Genomic DNA, 19,028 nt, shown 5'->3' with positions numbered 1-19,028 from the left:
GGGGAGAGAGAGAAAGGGAGAGAGGAAAGATATAGATGTTTGTGATTGGTGGTTTCAACACAAATAATTCATCATCTCAATATGGTTCGAATGTATAAACGCTTGTTTGTGGGTTCTGAAAATTGTCGTTTTGTATACCGCCTCGGCAATATTGTTTCTGATAAATCGTCATGCCAATAAAGTAATTGAATTGAAATTAATTCAACTGAGTGGAGAGAAATAGAAAAGGAGAGAGAGGAGGAGATGCAAAGAGGGGAGGGAGAGAGAGAGAGAGAGAAGCAGACAGAGAGAGACTAACATTATCATGCCTTCATCCTTCGTTCACAAGCAGGGCCCCGGAACGTGCCTGTTGCTATGGCAACTCATTTGAGAGCTCTCTCTCTCTCTCTCTCTCTCTCTCTCTCTCTCTCTCTCTCTCTCTCTCTCTCTCTCTCTCTCTCACCCCCCAACATCTAAATAAAATCTGGGCTATTTATAGCGCGCACCGGCAGCACGCATGCTACGCTGCACACACACCGCATGGATGTGAATGCACTTTTCAACAAAAAAAAAAAATACATAGGCTACACATAGAAAACAGGCACATATATATAAACACACACACACACACACACACACACACACACACACACACACACACACACACACACACACACACTCACCCCCCACACACATACACACACACTCCTCCACAGTGCCGGAGCTTGCTGCTGTGTGTCCATCTGTGAATCAGGTCTATGTATACAGGTCAGAATTGCATGTGAAAAAGGTAGTGTGTGTGTGTGTGTGTGTGTGTGAGAGAGAGAGAGAGAGAGAGAGAGACAATTGGAGAGAGAGTGAGTGACAGATAAAGATGAAATGTCATCAGTCACGCCAAAGCCAGACAGTGACATGGGGCCTGTTGTTGTTTGATCTATCTCGGTTTTATCTTGTCAGTTGGTGCAGAGTGCTCTCCAGGCCGCTGATAAGGCCTATTAGAATGCACAGGGAGCCAGACGCAGAGAGACACAGTCTACCTATCAGGCTGCCATGGCGCTCCAAAGGCCGGCTCGGTCTGCTTCACGGCTGAGGAGGTCGCTGTTACAGCCGGATGATAAAACCCGGTTAAAGCTGTGGACGTCAACATAATCCAGGGAATCTGGTTTAGTAAAAACTGATAAGATACAACGATGAAAAACGCAGAAAGAAGAGGGGAGCAGTTGCTAATTTGTGCAGGCAAAACCCCCCAAGAGGCTTATAGAAAAAGATCTCACCTCAGTTCAAACTAAATAATTACAAATTCACTGGCATTTTCTAATTACTGATCTTTATTTACTAGTTATCTTGTCTTCAAAATCTATAAAACATGAAGTTCAAAAGCCCCTCCTGATGCATATAAGGTTAAAACTTGTGTACTCACATACAACAATGTCTAGGTCCAAGGATGAAAGACTAAATCCTGCATTTATGTCCTGGGATGAATAGCTAGCGTTTCGACTTGTCTCTTAATAATGCGGTACTTTATTGATCCCTGTAGGGAAATTCTTTTTTCTTTTTCCCTGCTCTCTCTCCACTGGGAGGTCAAAGGTCAGGGTCTGCTGCAGAGGGATTCAGTGTCTTGACACTTCAGCAGGGCTGACGCTTGACAACATGGGGGCTCGAACCTGGGCCGTCCCGTGGAAGGAGGGCGTCTCTAACAACTAGGCTGCCCCTCTTTGTGCCTGTTATTAGGTCTTATCATTTTACAGCCCAATTGACAGCGGAGACAGCCAAAATATGTTATGCAGAGGCTTCGCTACTGGGGAGGGGGGACAAGGGGGAATACTTTCAGGGGGCCCCAGGCAAGAGGGGGGCCTTCAGAAAGGAGAGGTGGGGGGACTGTGTCACATCTTGTCAGGGGTCGTGGAATCCCAAGGGGGCGTCCCTGGTTGGAACGGGAATGTGCTGGTGCTGTGTGGCAGTGTTAACACAGGGAGAGATGAATCTGCTTTTTAAGCCCTGGACTCAAAAGCAGAGGGTTCAGAAGTCGGGCGTCCGCTACATCAGCGCACAGCGATCTTGTCAAAACAGCAGGGAAGGTGTCTGCGCTCCTCGCTGTTAGCTGGGTGAGGTGTGCATGAATCAGGGGTGTGTGCGTGTGTCTGTGTGTGTGTCTGGGCGGGGGTGAGCCTCTTTTCACAGCAGACTTTACAGAATATAGACAGGTTGATATCGGGGTTTCGTCACACCGCCATACAGATTAACCCCCATGAAAGAAGCAAAAAATAAAGTGTCACAGCCTGAGATCGTTTCAAGTCGCAACACTAGGGATTAACAGGTGGGAGTCACGCAATGTGTGCAGAACACATTGTCTGTGTGTTTGTGTGTGAGTGCGTGTGTGCGCCTCACAGCTGTGCATGTACACGTGTGTGTGTGTGTGTGTGTGTGTGTGTGTGTGTTTGGTCTCCGCTACACCATAATAAAAAATCACTATAATATTTCTATAATTCTGTTATAGAGACTTAAAGTGTGTCTGTGGCTGCAATAGTGAGATTATATTATGATATTTTATCTCCTATGATATTATCATAATCTTCCTATAATATTCCTATAGTTTTGCTGTGATATCTGTATAGTATCCTTCTAAAAATACTATAGGATTACTATAGTTATTTTTTCAGTGAACATGCTATTGTGCATCCATGGTGAATAATGTGTGCTGTGTGTGTGTGTGTGTGTGTGTGTGTGTGTGTGTGTGTGTGTGTGTGTGTTGCATGGCGAACTGAAAAAAAGAAACGCAATAACGCCCAATAATGGTGGACGCCCCGCCCCCATCCGTGGGGTTACCATGGCAAACGGCGTCTACGTCACAATGGAAGGAACGCCGTCTATAAGTATTGGAGGGTCTGCCGCGGCGGCTCGCGAGCTCGGATGTGTGTCCTGGAGGAGTGACACGTGCGGAAGAAAAAAAAAACCCCGACAAAATAAGGGCACATCCAGGAGTGCTTTTATTTTTAAAAATTTTGTGTTTTTTTTTAAATTGTACATACTTTTAAGGTGGATTTTGTTTTCAATTTTTACTTGAACTGGGAAGATTTTTAAGTCTACACTCTAGCAAACATGGGAAGAGGAGTGAGTATTAAATTTCTCTTTCTCTGGTAAATGTTCCTAGGCAGACGCTTATTAGGATAGGTGGTCGGAATATGTGGAATAAAACTTTACCATTCAAACAAGTGGTTTACTAAATCGATGTTGTCGCCGGCGAGGGGGAGGGGGGGTCACATGTGTGTTAAGATAACCAGAAAGCCTCCTCTTTCTCTCAAAATGCCTGCTGTGTGAAAGTAGTTTGGGTACTTCCGCGTTTTAACCCCCAGGACACACTAACCTTTCTAATTTATTCAGGCTTTGGCAGAGAAAGTAACTCCTCAAAAATCATCTTCCATCGCTCGCAAAGATGCTTCTCGGTGCCTTTCAAACGGCTCGGTGTCCGGTTACATAACGGGATGTTTTCAAACGCTTCGACTGTCAAAGTTTGTAGTTTGTATAATGGTAGTTTTAGTTACATCGTTGCAGCTGTGCAAATAAAACCGTGTGAACGGCTGCGGGGGTTATTTCATGGTCTGAATCCCTTGTTAGTCTAATTTGAGTGGAAAACGAAGGGAGAAAATACACTCTTGACACGCATACAGTCCTGTTACTTTTGTTAAAACATGATACATATAAGAGGCTCTTCCACCATTGATGTTCCTTTGAGGAAGAGACGTTTTTATGGGTTGACTCTCCACTTTCCTCACTTTGTGTAGGGTTGATATTTTGAATATTTTATCTTTTAATGTAGTACTTTTTTGGGGGGGAAACTTTGTATATTGGCCACTGTGGGAGGGATATGTCAAAAAGTCCAACCCATTTTTTTTTTTCTTCTGTTGGGAGAATTTGAGCACTGCGACCAGTTCTCTTAGGCTAAGACAGGGATGTAGTGGAAGATAAACCCCATCTAAACTCAACAAACCCAGCTTTTTATTTGGGAAATAGAGTCTACCCACTTTCAAGGCAGACATAAGTGTGTATGATGCAAATTCAGAGTATACATCTTGGTAAAAATGACATCAAACTGACAAATATAGGCTGTTTTGAAGGTGGGAAAATCTTAAATTAATGCTCTTCTGAAAGTGATTTTTGTTTATATTGGTGGGTGTTCGCCTTATGGAGGCTCATAGCTTTGCCACCTTCTTATTTACCACGACATCTCTAGGCTTGGGTATTATACTGAGCATGAATAAGGAGATTTTGTGTAGGCTTACAGGCTTCTCTCTCTGTCTCTCTCTCTCTCTCTCTCTCTCTCTCTCTCTCTCTCTCTCTACCACTTTCCCTTTGCGGGCTATAGCTTGTATGCATTGACAGCTGTTGTATGGTCTTTATTTCATTCACATGTCCACTTTTCCTCCAATATTAATATAGACTACCATTATTTCCACTGAGCATATGACTCTATGGGATGATTCTGTATTATTCCGAGGCTGTCATGTCAAAATAAGAGTGATTTAGACTCTACTATTATTTTTAGAAATGACAGCCTTGTTATTTTTCGTAAACATGAATTGTATGGGATGATATTGAACCGTATTGTATGCAATATCAGAAGAGTCGCCACGCCCTGCCATGCTGCACAATAGAAACACTCATTATGGATTCAGCCTACAAGAGATGGAGGGATGGATAGAGAGAGAGAGAGAGAGGGATCTGGCGGGAGATGTGAAGCAGAATTGCTCATTCAGTCTCGCTTCCTTCCTCCTTTTCTTCATGACGCTCATGTACGATTGCCTTCTCGATCTTCTCTCTCTCTCTCTCTCTCAACTCCTTGGCTGCTGGTGTTTCTTTTTTCTTTTTTTTGCCATATGTGTTGAAAGCCATGCCCTGCCCCCATCCATCGCACCCCTCCATCTCCTCTCTCCTCTCTCCCTTCCTTTCCTAACCCCCCCATCCTCCTCTCCTCTCCTCTCCTCTTCTCTCCTTTTGCGCTCTTTGCGTCTTGTCCAATACATTTCACTCCTGGCACAGATGGATAGCTAGACTTGGAAGAGATAATCGCCACTACAGTGCTTTCTTGGAGTGAGAAGAGGAGAGAGAGATGAGGGGGAGGAGAGGAGGATGAGAGTTTTTTATTTTTTTATTCAGGAATCAGATTGAGAAGAAATGGGGGAAGCGCAGGTATGAGGAGAAGAGACTGGCAGTGATGGGATTTTCATTTTTTCCTCCCCCAGGTGTTTTTGGACATGCAGCTCCCATTCATTTCTAATCTTAACTGCTTCTCTGTGTTTCTCATCACATCTGTGGCACAGGGAAATAAACAGAGAAAATCAAATGAACGGAGAGGAGCGAGACGGGGGAGTGATAGGTGGAGAGAGCGAGAACGGGGGGAGAGGGGGGGATCGGAGAGGCACCAGTTGCCGCATTGCGAGAGGAGAGGGAGAGGGGTGATGGGAGGGAGGCGGGGGGTGGGGTGGGGCTGAAAACAGACAAATAAAGTTGTTGCTTTTTTTCAAATGCAGTATCCATCATTCATTGATACAATAGCATTCAAAGAAATTATCCTTTGGAAAGGATAGTGCATAACTTAGGTGCTCAGGTGCCAAAATGAAACACTTTTATACCCTGGATTCATCTAGAGCTGATGAATAATGATATTTGGGTAATGTTTTGTTTGTTTTTCCAAAATGGATATCGTTTAGGCATAGAGCTTATCAAATATATGACACATCAGCTGATTTGGAAGGCAAGATCGAGTGCAGTAATACTTCACTTATCCAAACCACAGTCAGAGATGTAGAGCAAGGTAAAGTCAACTGAGTATTTCGTAATCTTACCAGACTCATCCGTTTAAAACATATTTCAGAATCTTTCCCCTTTGACTGACAAAATTACAGAGGCTTCAGCCAACAGAAAAAGCTGTTATTGAATCCCAAAACTGAAGCATTGATAGTAAACTCAATTGTGAAGAAGTATTCTTAGACTAACCATAAATGCATCCTTCAGATAACGCCGTTAAGTCGACTTTTTCAGATGATGGCTGTTTTCAAATGTCATTATTTTAAGATTATGTGGTATATTTCTAGAAGATTGTGGAGGTTGTGATCATTCTGGTGATAAAGAGCAGTGGTTCCCAAAGTGGGGTCTGTGGACACCCAGGGGTCCTGGAGCAGGGGTCCAGGGGTCCTCAACAAAACAAGGAATAGTTTAATTTCACTAAAATGTAATACTTTAGAAATGACCATACTTGGAGGATGTACAAGGATGACTATTGAAACTGAGAATTTCAGTCTCACTAGTATTATCTCTTCACATACAGTTATGCAATTCAATACTAAACCAACAACAGAAACAAAAATACTCCAGTATGGGGATCCATGGGGCAAAATCTCATCAAATTGGAGGGTCTATTGAAGCTGTTGGTCGATCAAATAATTCCAAAGTTTACACAGTTCCTTGACTGAAGGCTTCAAGTGGTTCATTGACAGCTGTGGGAGAGTAAAAGCCAATACATAGACAACATTTTGAGGCAATGTTGATGGGCAGTTGAGACAATAAATGGCAACCAAGGTGTTTATTTTTTAAAGTTTTCAACTTAAAGGCCGCAGATGGTAACACTGTTGCTTTCAGACCATGTCTAACTTGAGAAATCAGCCGAAAAACCAAGCTTCTTCTCTCCAAGTGTGGACTCTACCGTGTTATTTTTCACTTTGTCATTCCCCACCTTAAACTACGCAGGGAGGCTTTTCTCTCTCTCTCTCTCTCTCTCTCTCTCTCTCTCTCTCCATCTTTTTTCCATCTCTGCTTCCCTTCCTCGCATCCATTCTTTCAAACCGTTTGTCTCTCTGCTTCCCTCTCTCATTCTTTCCCCAATCTCTTGTGCCTGTTTTTTCTCTCCCTCTCTTTCTCTGCTCCCCATCCCTCTCTCTCTCTCCCTCTCTCTCTCTCCCTCTCTCTCTCTCCCTCTCTCTCTCTGAGGATTTAACATTCTTTCCGCTTGGCAGTCATTGTGTATTAACCGGGGCTTTTGTCACACGCCACCCCATCCCTGTGACAGAACACAGCGTACTCTTTCTCTGTCTCTCTTTCTCTCTCTCTTTCACACACTCACTCCATCTCTGACTCCCTTTCTCTCATTGTTCCTCCCACCCTCTTGCCTCTCCGTGGGCTTTTCTCTCCATCTTTTTTCCTCTTATTTTTTTCCTGTCTCATGCTCTGTCGCTCTCTGCTATCCCTGCATCTCTTGGTATCTTTCTCTCTATCCTTCCCTCTCTTTCTCTTGCTTTCTCTCGTTCTTTCCCCCTCCCCTCCCTGCTTTTCTTTCTGACTCCCTCCCTTTCTCTCTCTTTCTCTCATTCGTTCACATGCCAACTCGCTCTCTCTCGCTCTCTGTCTTTGCCTCTGTTTGGTTAAGCAGCTTGAGCCGTGCGATTTGTTTTCTGTGGCGAGTCTTTGAACTTTCACTGCAAGCCTGTTGCTCAGCAAAAGTAGAGCGCCTGCATAAAAAAAACAAGCTCCAGTGTCCCCCTTTTCAGTGTTTTTCCTCTCCTCTTTGTCTCCGTCTTGCTCTCTGGCCCTGTCTGTCTAAAATGAGGAACTAATAAAAAATTTCCATTCCAAGAGACATGGCACAGTCCAGGCGAACTTCTTGTCCTGTCATTTTGCAATAATCCCTCCCTGAATTGAGTTTCCCAATATGACTCATGATAACTGAATGTAATATTTCAGAAAAGCGAGCCATGCCCACCTTGATGTCACAAAAGTGGAGTCAGTAGCACCTGGGGGGAACAGACGGCTTGAATATATTTTGAATACTTAGAAAAAGCACAAGGGCATTTAGTTGCTGTTCTCTGAAGCGCAGGGAAATTTTCAGTGATTTGATAATGTAACAAGAAACCACAAAGTGTTTTGAATATTTGCAAGAAATACATGTGAAACACGTCCAGTTTTTCCCCCCACTTGGGGAAATGATGCAACTTCTAGCAGCGTGTGTGTTGGAGGTGTGGCCAGGGCCAGGAAGTAAAAAAGAGCCATTGGTTGACTGATTCATTCATTCTAGTGCACAAAGTCAGACTCCCATTCACTGTCTTTAGAGCAGCTCCAGGCTGCCTGTTCAACTCTTAAGTGAGTTGTGTTTTTTTTCCTCACATAAAGGACAATGTGGAATTAAGAGTTTAGTTCCAAAATTAGTTTAGGTTTCAAGTTTATTTGTCATATATGTACAAATAAACTTGAAACTTGAGATATTCACCTTTTGAATAAAACTGACACTTTGGAATATGGTTGAAGACTTTTGCTAACAAAATAGTAACACTTTTATTTATGAAAAATGACTGAATTTCAGTTAGTTTTACCAAATGGATATGGGGTAATTTGGAATTAAACTCTTCCAATACCTGATAAAATTGATAATTTGTCCTTGCACAAGGCTTTTAAAAGAATTTGAATCCTGCCTGTTCTTTGCTGAGGGCTTCTGACTGGACTCAAGTTCATCTTTGTATTTGCTCATGAAAACTGTGCGTCTCGAAGGCCCCATCGCTGTGTGTTAGCAGCAGGGTGGCATATTAAGCAGGGAGACCATCCTTCAGGCAGGAAGGCCCACATTCAACCCTGTGACAACAAGCAACCGCCCTGCTGAAGTGTCCCTGGACAAGACGCTGGATCCCTTCCAGTTCCAGGATGCTGTTCTGTGGTTGACCCTGACCTTTGACCTCTCCTTGGAAAGGGAAAAGTGAAAAGAGAATTTTGCTATGGGGATCAGTATGTAAACAACCGCAACAGGAAATGCTTTCTTTGAAGGCTCTTAATAAAAACCCAAGGAAAATCCATAACACTATTGATTGAATTTTGTGAATTGTTCATTTGAGAGTTAGTTTTCTCTTGTAATCTGTTCAGCTAGGACAGTAAGACTGGACCATTCATTAGTTCAGTATGTCAAAGTGGGTGAAGATATTTCCATTGACTCCCATGTGTTTTTTTTTACATCTTACAGTGTATTGTCAATGATGTGGCTGTGTCTCGTGGTCAGTGAACAGTTTCCACACTCGAGTCATGATGACAACTTTCAATTATGGTAAAAGAATACATTTGGAGTTGCAAAGAGTCTTGGGGACAGTGACAGTTTGTGAATTCTTCATTTGAGTGGTGTTCCCCTTTAACCCAGCAGCGATGAAGTGCCTGCGACGTTTCAAACAAGGAAAGGCATTGATTCATTCATCGGCTTTTGTTCTGTTTCGGGAATGCTGAAAGTTGCTCAGGACGTGGTGGGAGTGTTAAACACGGCCCCATGTAAATTAACACACTGCTTTTCTCTCTTCAAACAGAAAGGGGTAGTTAGAGGAAATGAAGGAAGGAAGGAAGGAGGAGGGAGAGAAACGTGTGGGGGCAAGGAGGGAGAGGGAGGGAGAGTGTAAGGGAAGGAATGGAGAGAGAGAGAGAGGGGAAGGGACGGGAAGAAGGAGAGAAGGGAGGGGGAGGGGCTGAAACATGTGACTGTCCATTCACATATCTCAAGAGGTGTGGCAACGGTCGCCGGTAGCAACCGGCCAAAGTCCCAGGACTCTGCGAGAGTGAGTGAGTGAGTGTGTGTGTGTGTGTGTGTGTGTGTGTGTGTGTGTGTGTGTGTGTCAGCATGGTTGAATGGGCAGCTTGTGTATTTGGCAAAAGACCCAGGCACTGGGAATGACTGTTCATAGGAATTCAAGTCCGCCTGTGAAAAGTGTGTGTGTGTGCTTTAAAATATGCGGCCGCTTGACCGAACGCTCTCTTCTGATGTTTGTTTGAGCCTTAGGAGCCTTGTTCTCTCAGGCGAGAAAGAGAGAGAGAGAGAGAGAGAGAGAGAGGCCTCCTCTGTTCAGAAACTCTTGGTTGAGTTGCTTTTTTTTTCTTCTTTTTTATCATTATCTGTAGAAGCTCGCTTGTTCATTCAAAATTTGTTCACTCTCTCACTTGAACAGCTTCTCTCTCTCCTTCTCACACATGTCCTTGCTTCTCTTTCTCTCTCTCTCTCTCTCTCTCTCTGTTCTTCAAATGCACACACTAGCTCCCCCTCTCTCTCTCCTCCCATTCTCAACAAAAATCCAATTACCCGTCATTCAGTTTCCTGATCTCCTCTGAGCGTTGCCAGAGAAGCCATGTAGCCTCTGCTGCAGCCTGTAGAGAAGGTTCCCACACACTGTTCAGCTGCTCCAGGACCCATTCACTTACACTTAAATCTACCCAACATCACAGTTTAAACCGCTTCTCACTGGCTAATGTTTAAAGCCTTCATTCTTTAATTTCATCCATTTATTCTCATTCAAGATGGAGAGATGAGACACTAAGCCTTTTATGAAAAGTGTTTTTTAATTCTGCGACTTTGAAGAGGAGAACATACCTTCTGAATTGGTTGAACTGGGGTGGAAAATTCAAAGTGAATCAGTGACTCATTGGGGTTTGACTCCCAAAAAACGTGAGAGGAAAATACCATCAGGTGAATACGTTCTTTTAACACATAAGGGCCCCCTGTAGAAGGAATGTAGTGTCGGTAAGGTAAACTAACCAGAGTCACAATATTTTACACACCCTTTTCAGCTAATATGGGTCTCAATGATGGACACACATAGTTCACCTCATAAGTCAATGCTATCAAACCGATCTAAGTTACCTGGAAATATGGTGTTTTGGTGAAAGTTCAATATTACTCTCCTGAAAATACATGTTTTATCTTCCTTGTGGGTGTTTGTCTCATTGTAATTCAGTGGAGTTCATGGTTTGCCCACCTTATTTTCCCATTACATCACTGAATATGACGTTCCAGTCTGTAATCTGCATGCGATCAGTTTTAGCTAAGCTCTGTAGCTTTATTGAACATTTTGGCGCACAGATAAGCTATTTTGCAAACAAGAGGAGTTTTTACTTGGACTAAAAAAAAGTTGCCCACGTGTCGGTGGTCTTAACAGTCACATGAAACGATTTCTCAGCCTTTTCTCCTGTTGTTTGTGTGTTTTGATACAGACTTTGTGAGTGGTACAAAGGGCCATTGTTCTGGGCCCAGTAGTGTGTGTGTGTGTGTGTGTGTGGCAGTGAGAGATTCCACACCAGTTTGTTAGTCACTATGTTGTCTTGTTTGTTTTTCAGAGCAGCAAATGCCTCTCCACTTCTGACATTTTCTCTCTCTCCTCTAGTGCATCCTTCCATTTCTCCGTTCCACTTCTCTCGTCCTTTCTATCTTCCTTCCTATCTATTCCTCCTTACATCCATTTCTTCCTCGATCACTTTGTCTTTCTGTCCATTTCTCCTTCCTTATTTCCCAAATCATCACAGATTTTTTTGTTGTGATTGTGGCAAATTGCTGCTGGGGTGACGTTGTTGATCTTGAACACCAGTCTGAATAGTCTGATTGGAAATGTCACACAGTGCTGCCTGCTACACAGTGACAATATAGTGTAGGGTTACCTGCTGTTAGTCTGACGAGATGATGTCCCGATAATGTGATATTTTGATATTTAGCATTCAGCAAATCAAAGAGAAACTGCTTGCTAGTGTGGTTTGCTTTCATATTTCAGATAAATGGATACTGCTAACTGCAAGCTAACATGCTAGGCTGTAGCTAGCGGTAGAATGTAGTTTCAATAAGGAATACTATAATGACAACACACCTTTTTTCAGGGGGATTAAATGAAGTGACTGCACAGAGACTTTATCCCCACACAAAGACAAAGACAGAGATGACAAATAAGACTTGAATGTCACTTGAAGTCAGTAGAAACTCAAAGCTACTGCAGCCAATGCTGTGATTGGATCAACGGAGAAACAGAGAGAGAGAGAGTCGGATGAAGACAGAAAAGTTTGTCTCGGGTCTAAAGGGAGAAATCTCAGTCTGCCACGCTTTGAGACAGCTCAGTCGGACAACTTGACTTTCCAATTTGCTCAGTCTTTTTAAGGAAATGTCAAGTGCAGACACGAGGGACTGTGCTGCAGGTCAGGCCGGCTGTTTTAAAGCAGTAAGCCCCAAGAGGCCGTGGTTTACAGTGATTTTAGAACAGCTAGGGGCGTTGTTAGAACCCTAAAACCCCCTAAACACACAGCAACAAAAAAATGCAATAATTTATTGATAACAAATAATCATTCTTCCGCCAAGCAATGTAGTTCTTCAGCACATTTAGCAGAATGGTTGCCAAGCAACACGCAGACACAGACAATTTGTTTGGCGCAGTAATACTAATGTGATGCTGTCACAGGTGTGTGTTTATAGAGTATTTTAAAACGGCTTCAGCCAATCATAATCAAGGACCGGAACTATCCGGTTTTATAATCAGAAGTAAACAACTCCGTGGTGTAACATGGGAGCAGCCTTCCAGAACAGCAGTTTGTTTGACTGTTTGAATATGAACAGTTTGAGTCTGTAGCCGAGGATGATGAGCACTGAAATTGGTTAATGGTGTTTTTTTTCTTGGCCTCCATTGATTTTCAGTGTACTTGAAGTGGCATACTTAAAATGTGAGGTATTTGGATCTGGAGATACTGATTTTGTTGGTTGCTATGCAGTCTCTTCTGGTAACCAATGAGCTAGTAAGTGATCTCTCTCGTTTTCTTCTGTTTTGGTGTATCTTACTTAGGTAAAAACAGCCTTTTCAGTCAGTACATGTGTTGGTAACCTCTGTATAAAAGCCATAATACTAGGGATGCCGCGATCGATCGGCCAGCAATCGGAATCGGCCGATATTCAGTATAAATATGAGATCGGAGAATTCCGATAATGCTTTATAGTCGCAAAAACCGATCGATGACGCAAAACACGTGAGCCATTTCTCTTCTTGAACTTCTTGAATTCATATTTCTTTAGGCTACATGTTAATTAAAAACACAAATCTTCATGGACAACCAGTAACGTCACAGTCCGTCACGCCCGCTATTTCCCCTCATTTAATTCTCTGCTTATTTAGCATCAATTCATCGCATGCCATGTGCGTTTGTTTACATAATGGTTTGCACTCTGCACCGCTGTCCGCGTCGTACTGGACGACGGTCGAGAGCCTAACAGCAGAGAGGCAACTGAAAAGTCTCATTTCTCTCTCTCTTAAGAACATTCACTTATACAAAAACAAAGACAGAAACGGATATATATCTTCGGAGGGTGTCTCCATTTATTTAACTCGACTCAACAACACAGGCAAGTGGCAACAGTCTGAGTCTTGTGCTTCGGTTATCTCACTAAATCATGTTGCGCTACCTAGAACGCACATGGTTTTGTTTACATAATGATCAAGTAAATATTGAGGTAGAAAAAAAGAAAATGTGGATACTTTTTAACCAGGACTCAATTTGATGGATGAAATGTATGTAAAATGGAAACTGACCTATAATACTGCTATACCAGCTGCTATAACAAAACAAAAAAACGATCTATGGCCGATCGGTATCGGCAGATATGGCGACGATTGGCGATCGAGGTCAAAAAACGTTATCGGGGCATCCCTACATAATACCCTTGAAAACGTTCTTTCCTGTGGTAATGGGTACTTCAGGGGTGTTGATGATCTGCAGGTCTTGTAAAAGTCTTAAAATGTCTTTTATTATATTATCTAAACTCAAGGCCTTCTTAAAGGTGTTGAATTACAATCAATAACAAATTCATCCTGTACTGTTTTCACTTAAGTTTCTCATAAATTAATCATGTCCTGTTTGTTTTGTTTTCTTTTAAGTTGAATGTCATTTTTACTTAATTCTTTTTATTCCATCCCTGCAAACAGATGATAGCTTATCAGTTCTGTTCACCTCTGCGTCGATATTAACCCTCCCTGCACCTTCACAATGTTACAGATACCTGCGGAAATTGTAGATTAGGTACTCAAGGCTCTAATGTTTCATTTTTCAGCCAGTATCACCACCACTGAATCTTTTTTAAATACTCTTCACACATATATTCATTACTGTTAACTGTGGATCCTCTACATGAAAACACCATCGCCCAAAATCCAACCCTAGGGTTCATTAGTTCATAACTTATTGTTTTTATGTGTCTAAATATCGATAGATATAAATATGTATGACTTTGCGTCACTTGCTTTTTGGTTGGGAACTTGGGGAAAAAATGCACCAAGACCTGAAATCACTTTAGAGAGTGTGTGTCCAGAATTGGATAAGATGTCTGGAACTGAAAAATTGGTGTTAGATTTCATTCTAACTGGCTGTACAAAGGACCCAAAGTCTTGAATTTAACTTGATACTCAGCCCTGCCATCACCGTTGTAATCAGTAAAGAACGGCCTCCCATTTCAGTGATATGCTATATGTAGCTACATTTCAGCAGGACAAAAATCAGTGAATGTAGTCTCGTCTTGGTATCAAGACTCAATAAAACAGACTGGTACTGTTATCGCTATGTGAGGACCTACCAGAAACAAGCCCACAGCCCCCACACCCTCTTTTATACAACTTCTAAAGTGTTTGCATGAAGCCAAAAAAATCCCAGGGGCCCTCAGGGGTCCAGAAGACAAGATCTGGCCTCGCTGATCCAGAACCAGGCTGGGTGTTTTCCCAGCTTAGCCAGCCAGGGGGCCGGAGCAACAACAACAACATGTGCTGGGATCACACACACTGCTCTGCTAACTCCCTGGGAATCTTTAAAGGGCTAATTCACTTCAAATACAATATTGGTTTTCATATTTTCATGACCAGGGATATGTGCAACAGAAGGAATCATGTTGATGTGTGTGTGACCTCCACTTGGGTCATTCTGTGTCCAAATTTTGCCTTCTAAAAGGGATTCAAAATGGCTGCTACACCGTTTGGTGTTGCGTGCGGACAAGTAGCTCATTAGTAATCATTTGGTGATTGTGTGGCCCCTCTCTCTCGCTCTCTCTCTCTCTCTCTCTCTCTCTCTCTCTCTCTCTCTGTTTGTCTTTCTCTTTCTCCCTCTGTCTCTGCTAACATGCTAACACCTCTGATCCCTGTACATGCTGAATTATAGATGAGAGCTAACCGCTAATCGATGTTGGCTTCTAGTGTTGCACTCTCCTGTTACCGCCCAGCACACTTTCTCTATGTCTCGCTCACACACACACACACACACACACACACACACACACACACTCTCTTTTAACACACAAACACACTCTCTCTTTCACACACCTGGTCCTGCTCTCTGATTAGCACACACTAAGTGCACACTTTTCTTCTTTTGCAGAAACATATTCACATTTTCAGGCTTTCCCTAGCAAACCCTCCCTCCCTCCATCTCTCTTTCTCTCTCTCTCTCTTTCTCACTTTCCCTCTGTCACTCTCTCTCACACACCCTCTGGGTTACAGCCGTCTAGGAGACACAATCTTTGCCCGGGCCTTTGTTGCTCTGTCAGCTACAGTGGCAGAGCTGATAATGAGAGGGGTGTGTGTGGATGGACGAGAGAGGGAGGCAGAAAAAGAGAGATGGAGAGAGAGACTGACACTCTCTCTGCCAAAGTGTCTGACGATATGATAGGGGACGTCAAGCCAGAGGAGAGAGAAAGAGTCAGACGAAGAGAGAGGCGAAATTGAGAAGATGTTTCTGTAGCTGCTGGAGTGTGTGTGTGTGTTGCTTTGTCAGGACTTCTTTTTTATCACTTAAATTATCTCATTAGGACACAGTGGAGAGACTTAACATGTGTGTGTGTGTTTCTGTGTGTTTCAGGTCTAAACTCTAAATATTCTCAGTTCATTTAAAATCTTTTTCGCCCCACGAAGGGAAGGTTTGTTTTGAAAATCAGGGTTGGACAGTTAAAGTTAACAAAATGTCCCCAAAATGTGATTACCAGAAAATGACCAGTTTATTAGTCCACACAATGGAACAAGCTTCTTTTATGGCGGAGGTATTTATTGGGTAAGGTTAAGTTTGGAGAAGGGGTTAGGGCATGAATGAAACTCTGTGTGTTTTTGCCTGAGACAGACGTCCTGTACTGCGAAAGTCGTGTGTGTCATTCAGCTCAATTTTGTTTTGCCCAACGCCCCTGAAATTGCCTTACCATGCAAGAAATGTGCTTAAGTCCCCATTTACCCAAAACCACACACACGCATACACACGCTCTCCTCCCCTGGGTGTCATTATTGACACAGACAGCCAAAGTGTCATTCTTTAACTTGATTGATCCCTTGAGCACTTTTTATTTCAATGGCTAAATGTCTTGTAGATTTCCATCGATTGGAAAAATATTCTGCTGATCTGTGAAAACTTAGTTTGCGGTTAATGAGCGATGAGCATCATGAGGTGAAAAGATTAACAGTTCAGTTGTGGATGTGAATTTTATTATCCTATCTGCGGCTGCATAATGCTCTTGTTCTAGACTTTTGCTTGTAGATTGAATACCGAATATTCAAAATACCAATGAACACCAAAATGGGGGTTTGGGGCCAGGCTTGGTGTAAATAATAGTTGTAAATATAAGAGTGTAGCATGAAACTATTGCTCTTTATAGGGTCACACACACAAACCTAGGGGTAAAAAACAAAAAAAGACCCTGAGATGGAAGAAAATGGGAAGAGGAAAAAAAAAAAAAAATGGGTCCAGGAACAAAAACAGTGTGAGAGAAAGACTTTCTTTTTTTTTTTTTTTTTTTTGGTAGTAGTCTAGTCTTGTAGTCAATATTGTTACCCTGAAATAATAAACCAGTCTACTGGTCAAGTGAAGCAATATCAAGGTGGAGTGAAAGATGGAAGGTAAAAGGTGTATAAAAAGATATCCTCACAACATCTCCACATCCTCCCCAGAAGTGGTTCCCATTCCAGCGCTGTGTGCAGTGACAGATGGGATCGGTGTCCGCAAACCCCCAAACTGTTTGACAGGCCTCTCAATACCAAAACGTAACAGCATGTGACAAGTTAAGAGGTGATTCCTTTTTTATGTACCGTCTCAGTTTAGGTTTATGGCAGTTTGTCTCCCCAATTTAGGCCACGGTTTTCCTGGTTTACGCTAGCCGTGTTTACTCCGTTCTAAAGTGCAATGACCCAGATGGGGTCCTAAAAAGATGCACGATGACAAAATGTCTTCTGGCATTTTGAGTCATCGTCAGACACGCTCACGTTGCACCAGGCACACCTCAACGTTAGTCAGCGCGTTACTTATGCATGGTCTCGTTTGTTCCCACTCAGAGAAAGTTCCACAACTCGACTTAAAAGTTTCGGCTCGAGGCCGGGGGTGGATGGGAGGCTTTGAATATGATTCACATTTGTATTGCAGTTTACGTTTTTGCAAATTGTTAAAACAATGGTTCACAACGTTGTTTCATGGCCGGGGGGAGACTGGGAGCTTCAGTCTTATTTTGTCCTGCACATCTTTTTAAAATAGCACTTTTTTACAAAAAAGAAGTCCGTTCATAGGATTGTCTGTATGCTGTTTTCCAGAACAGTCTTATCACACAATTTTGTCTCCTTTTTTACGGCTATGATGCACAGGCCCGACTTTTTGGACAGTTCTGGTGGACAACATTACTGCTTTAATCACACATAGATCTTTGACCCCGTGTCTCACTTTGGTACGCGTTGCTGCGAGTATTGCCCGTTTAAATTGCTTTCAGAGCTGCCAAGTATCCCAGCCCCCCCAAAGGCCATGACACATGAGCAACGTTTAGAGGTAATGGAGAAGTGCAATTCTGCCAGCGATTACGGCCAACATTATATTGTCATTATACTCAAATGTAGCGATAACCCAGGACCTTAGAGGACGGCCGAGGACCGTCGGCAGCACCGGAGTTCCCATAATCACAGTTAAGAATATCCCCATGTGTATCGTGGCTTTTATACAAAGGTTACCAATGTGTATAGGCTGAAACGTTTGCTCTAAAGCAGTACATAAGAATCAGAAACGAGAGAAAACGAGAAAGATTGCTAACTAGCTCCTTGGTTGCCACAGGAGTCGGCATAGCAACAAATAAAGAACAACTTTGACCAATCGGATTGCCTGGTTGAAAGCACCTGTGGTATAATTCTTCATCGGCCATCTTTTTGTCTCAGTTGCCAGTCTCCATCTCTGCTGAAGGCAATATTGCTCGTCTCTAATATCATCCACATATCGCCACCTTTAAAGATAATGGTAGGTTAGTGTGAGTTGTAAGTATGGGAGAGATATTCACAGCTAATCTGTTAAATGGTTTTTATATGGGTCACTAAACAATGTTTCTGTCTCTCTTCTTTCATTCACCTTCACCTTCTTTTATTTTTGTTTCATTCTCCTTTCTCTCTTCACACTTTCCTTTGTTCTCTCTCTTGTTTTTATTTTTCTTTCTTCTCCCGTCTTTCCCTCCCTTGTGTTTCCAGGAAGGACGTGAGCAGTATGAGCTGGCTGCGACCTCGGAGCAGGGAGGCAAGAAGAAAGGGAAGGGGAAGAAGAAAGAAAAGGATATGGATGAACTGAAGAAGGAAGTGGATATGGTGAGTCTCTCTCTTACCTACTCTTTTCTTTTGTTTTCACTCTGGATGTCTTTCTCTGATTGTCCAATACCTGAATTTGACTCATTCCTTTTCAAGTTCTGCCCTTCTCCAGTTGTCCCTTTCTTTCTGTTCTGTACTGTAAGGTCTTTTCTCCTCCCACTCCTCTCTTAATCCTCCTCTCCCTGTCACCTCTCCCTCTTTCATAAGACCAAAATCTGTAATCAAAACGAGAACTCAAGGCCATAAGCCTGAAAAAGTATTAATGTCTTGAATACAGCAGTTTGAGGCCTATGCAGGGTTATTTTCCAATTAAGCGATATTTAGGGCTAAAACAATATGCCAAACACATTTTGGTTTCATCACCTCTGCTTTAATAAACACAGTTGGGCATCATATATCTAATACTGCTCATTTAGAACTTCAGAACTTTAATTAGCTCATGTTCAATTGGAACTAGGCTGTTTTTGTCAGCTGGTCTTAAATTCACTTCCAGGTAGCATTACAAAGGTTTTGTGTCCACCCATCTCCTCATCTTTCTCTTCCTCCTCCTCCTCCTTGTTCTTCCTGTCTTCTTCTCCCTCCCCTTTTTACTTATTCTCTTTCTGTCTTTCTCCTCCCCTCCCTCTCCATTCTGTCTATTGTGTGTTCTTTCTTTCTCCAGCC

The 19,028-nt window shown here is 42.7% G+C and overlaps 1 protein-coding gene across 1 annotated transcript in view; it reads left to right on the top strand.

Annotated features, from left to right (window-relative positions):
• The first annotated feature begins 2,867 nt into the window (after positions 1-2,867).
• LOC139926196 (sodium/potassium-transporting ATPase subunit alpha-1) overlaps positions 2,868-19,028 on the top strand; it is a 32,964-nt gene continuing 16,803 nt past the window's right edge. Inside the window, exons 1-2 of the mRNA XM_071917821.2 lie at positions 2,868-3,090; positions 18,252-18,365. Of these exons, the coding sequence (XP_071773922.1) occupies positions 3,079-3,090; positions 18,252-18,365 (126 nt within the window). The 5' untranslated portion in view covers positions 2,868-3,078. The remainder of the gene's footprint in view (positions 3,091-18,251; positions 18,366-19,028) is intronic.

The sequence above is a fragment of the Centroberyx gerrardi genome, chromosome 21, assembly GCF_048128805.1.
Source record: "Centroberyx gerrardi isolate f3 chromosome 21, fCenGer3.hap1.cur.20231027, whole genome shotgun sequence".
NCBI lineage: Eukaryota > Metazoa > Chordata > Actinopteri > Beryciformes > Berycidae > Centroberyx > Centroberyx gerrardi.
Note: the sequence above shows the minus strand (reverse complement) of the source record. Positions and strands in the feature narration are given on the sequence as shown.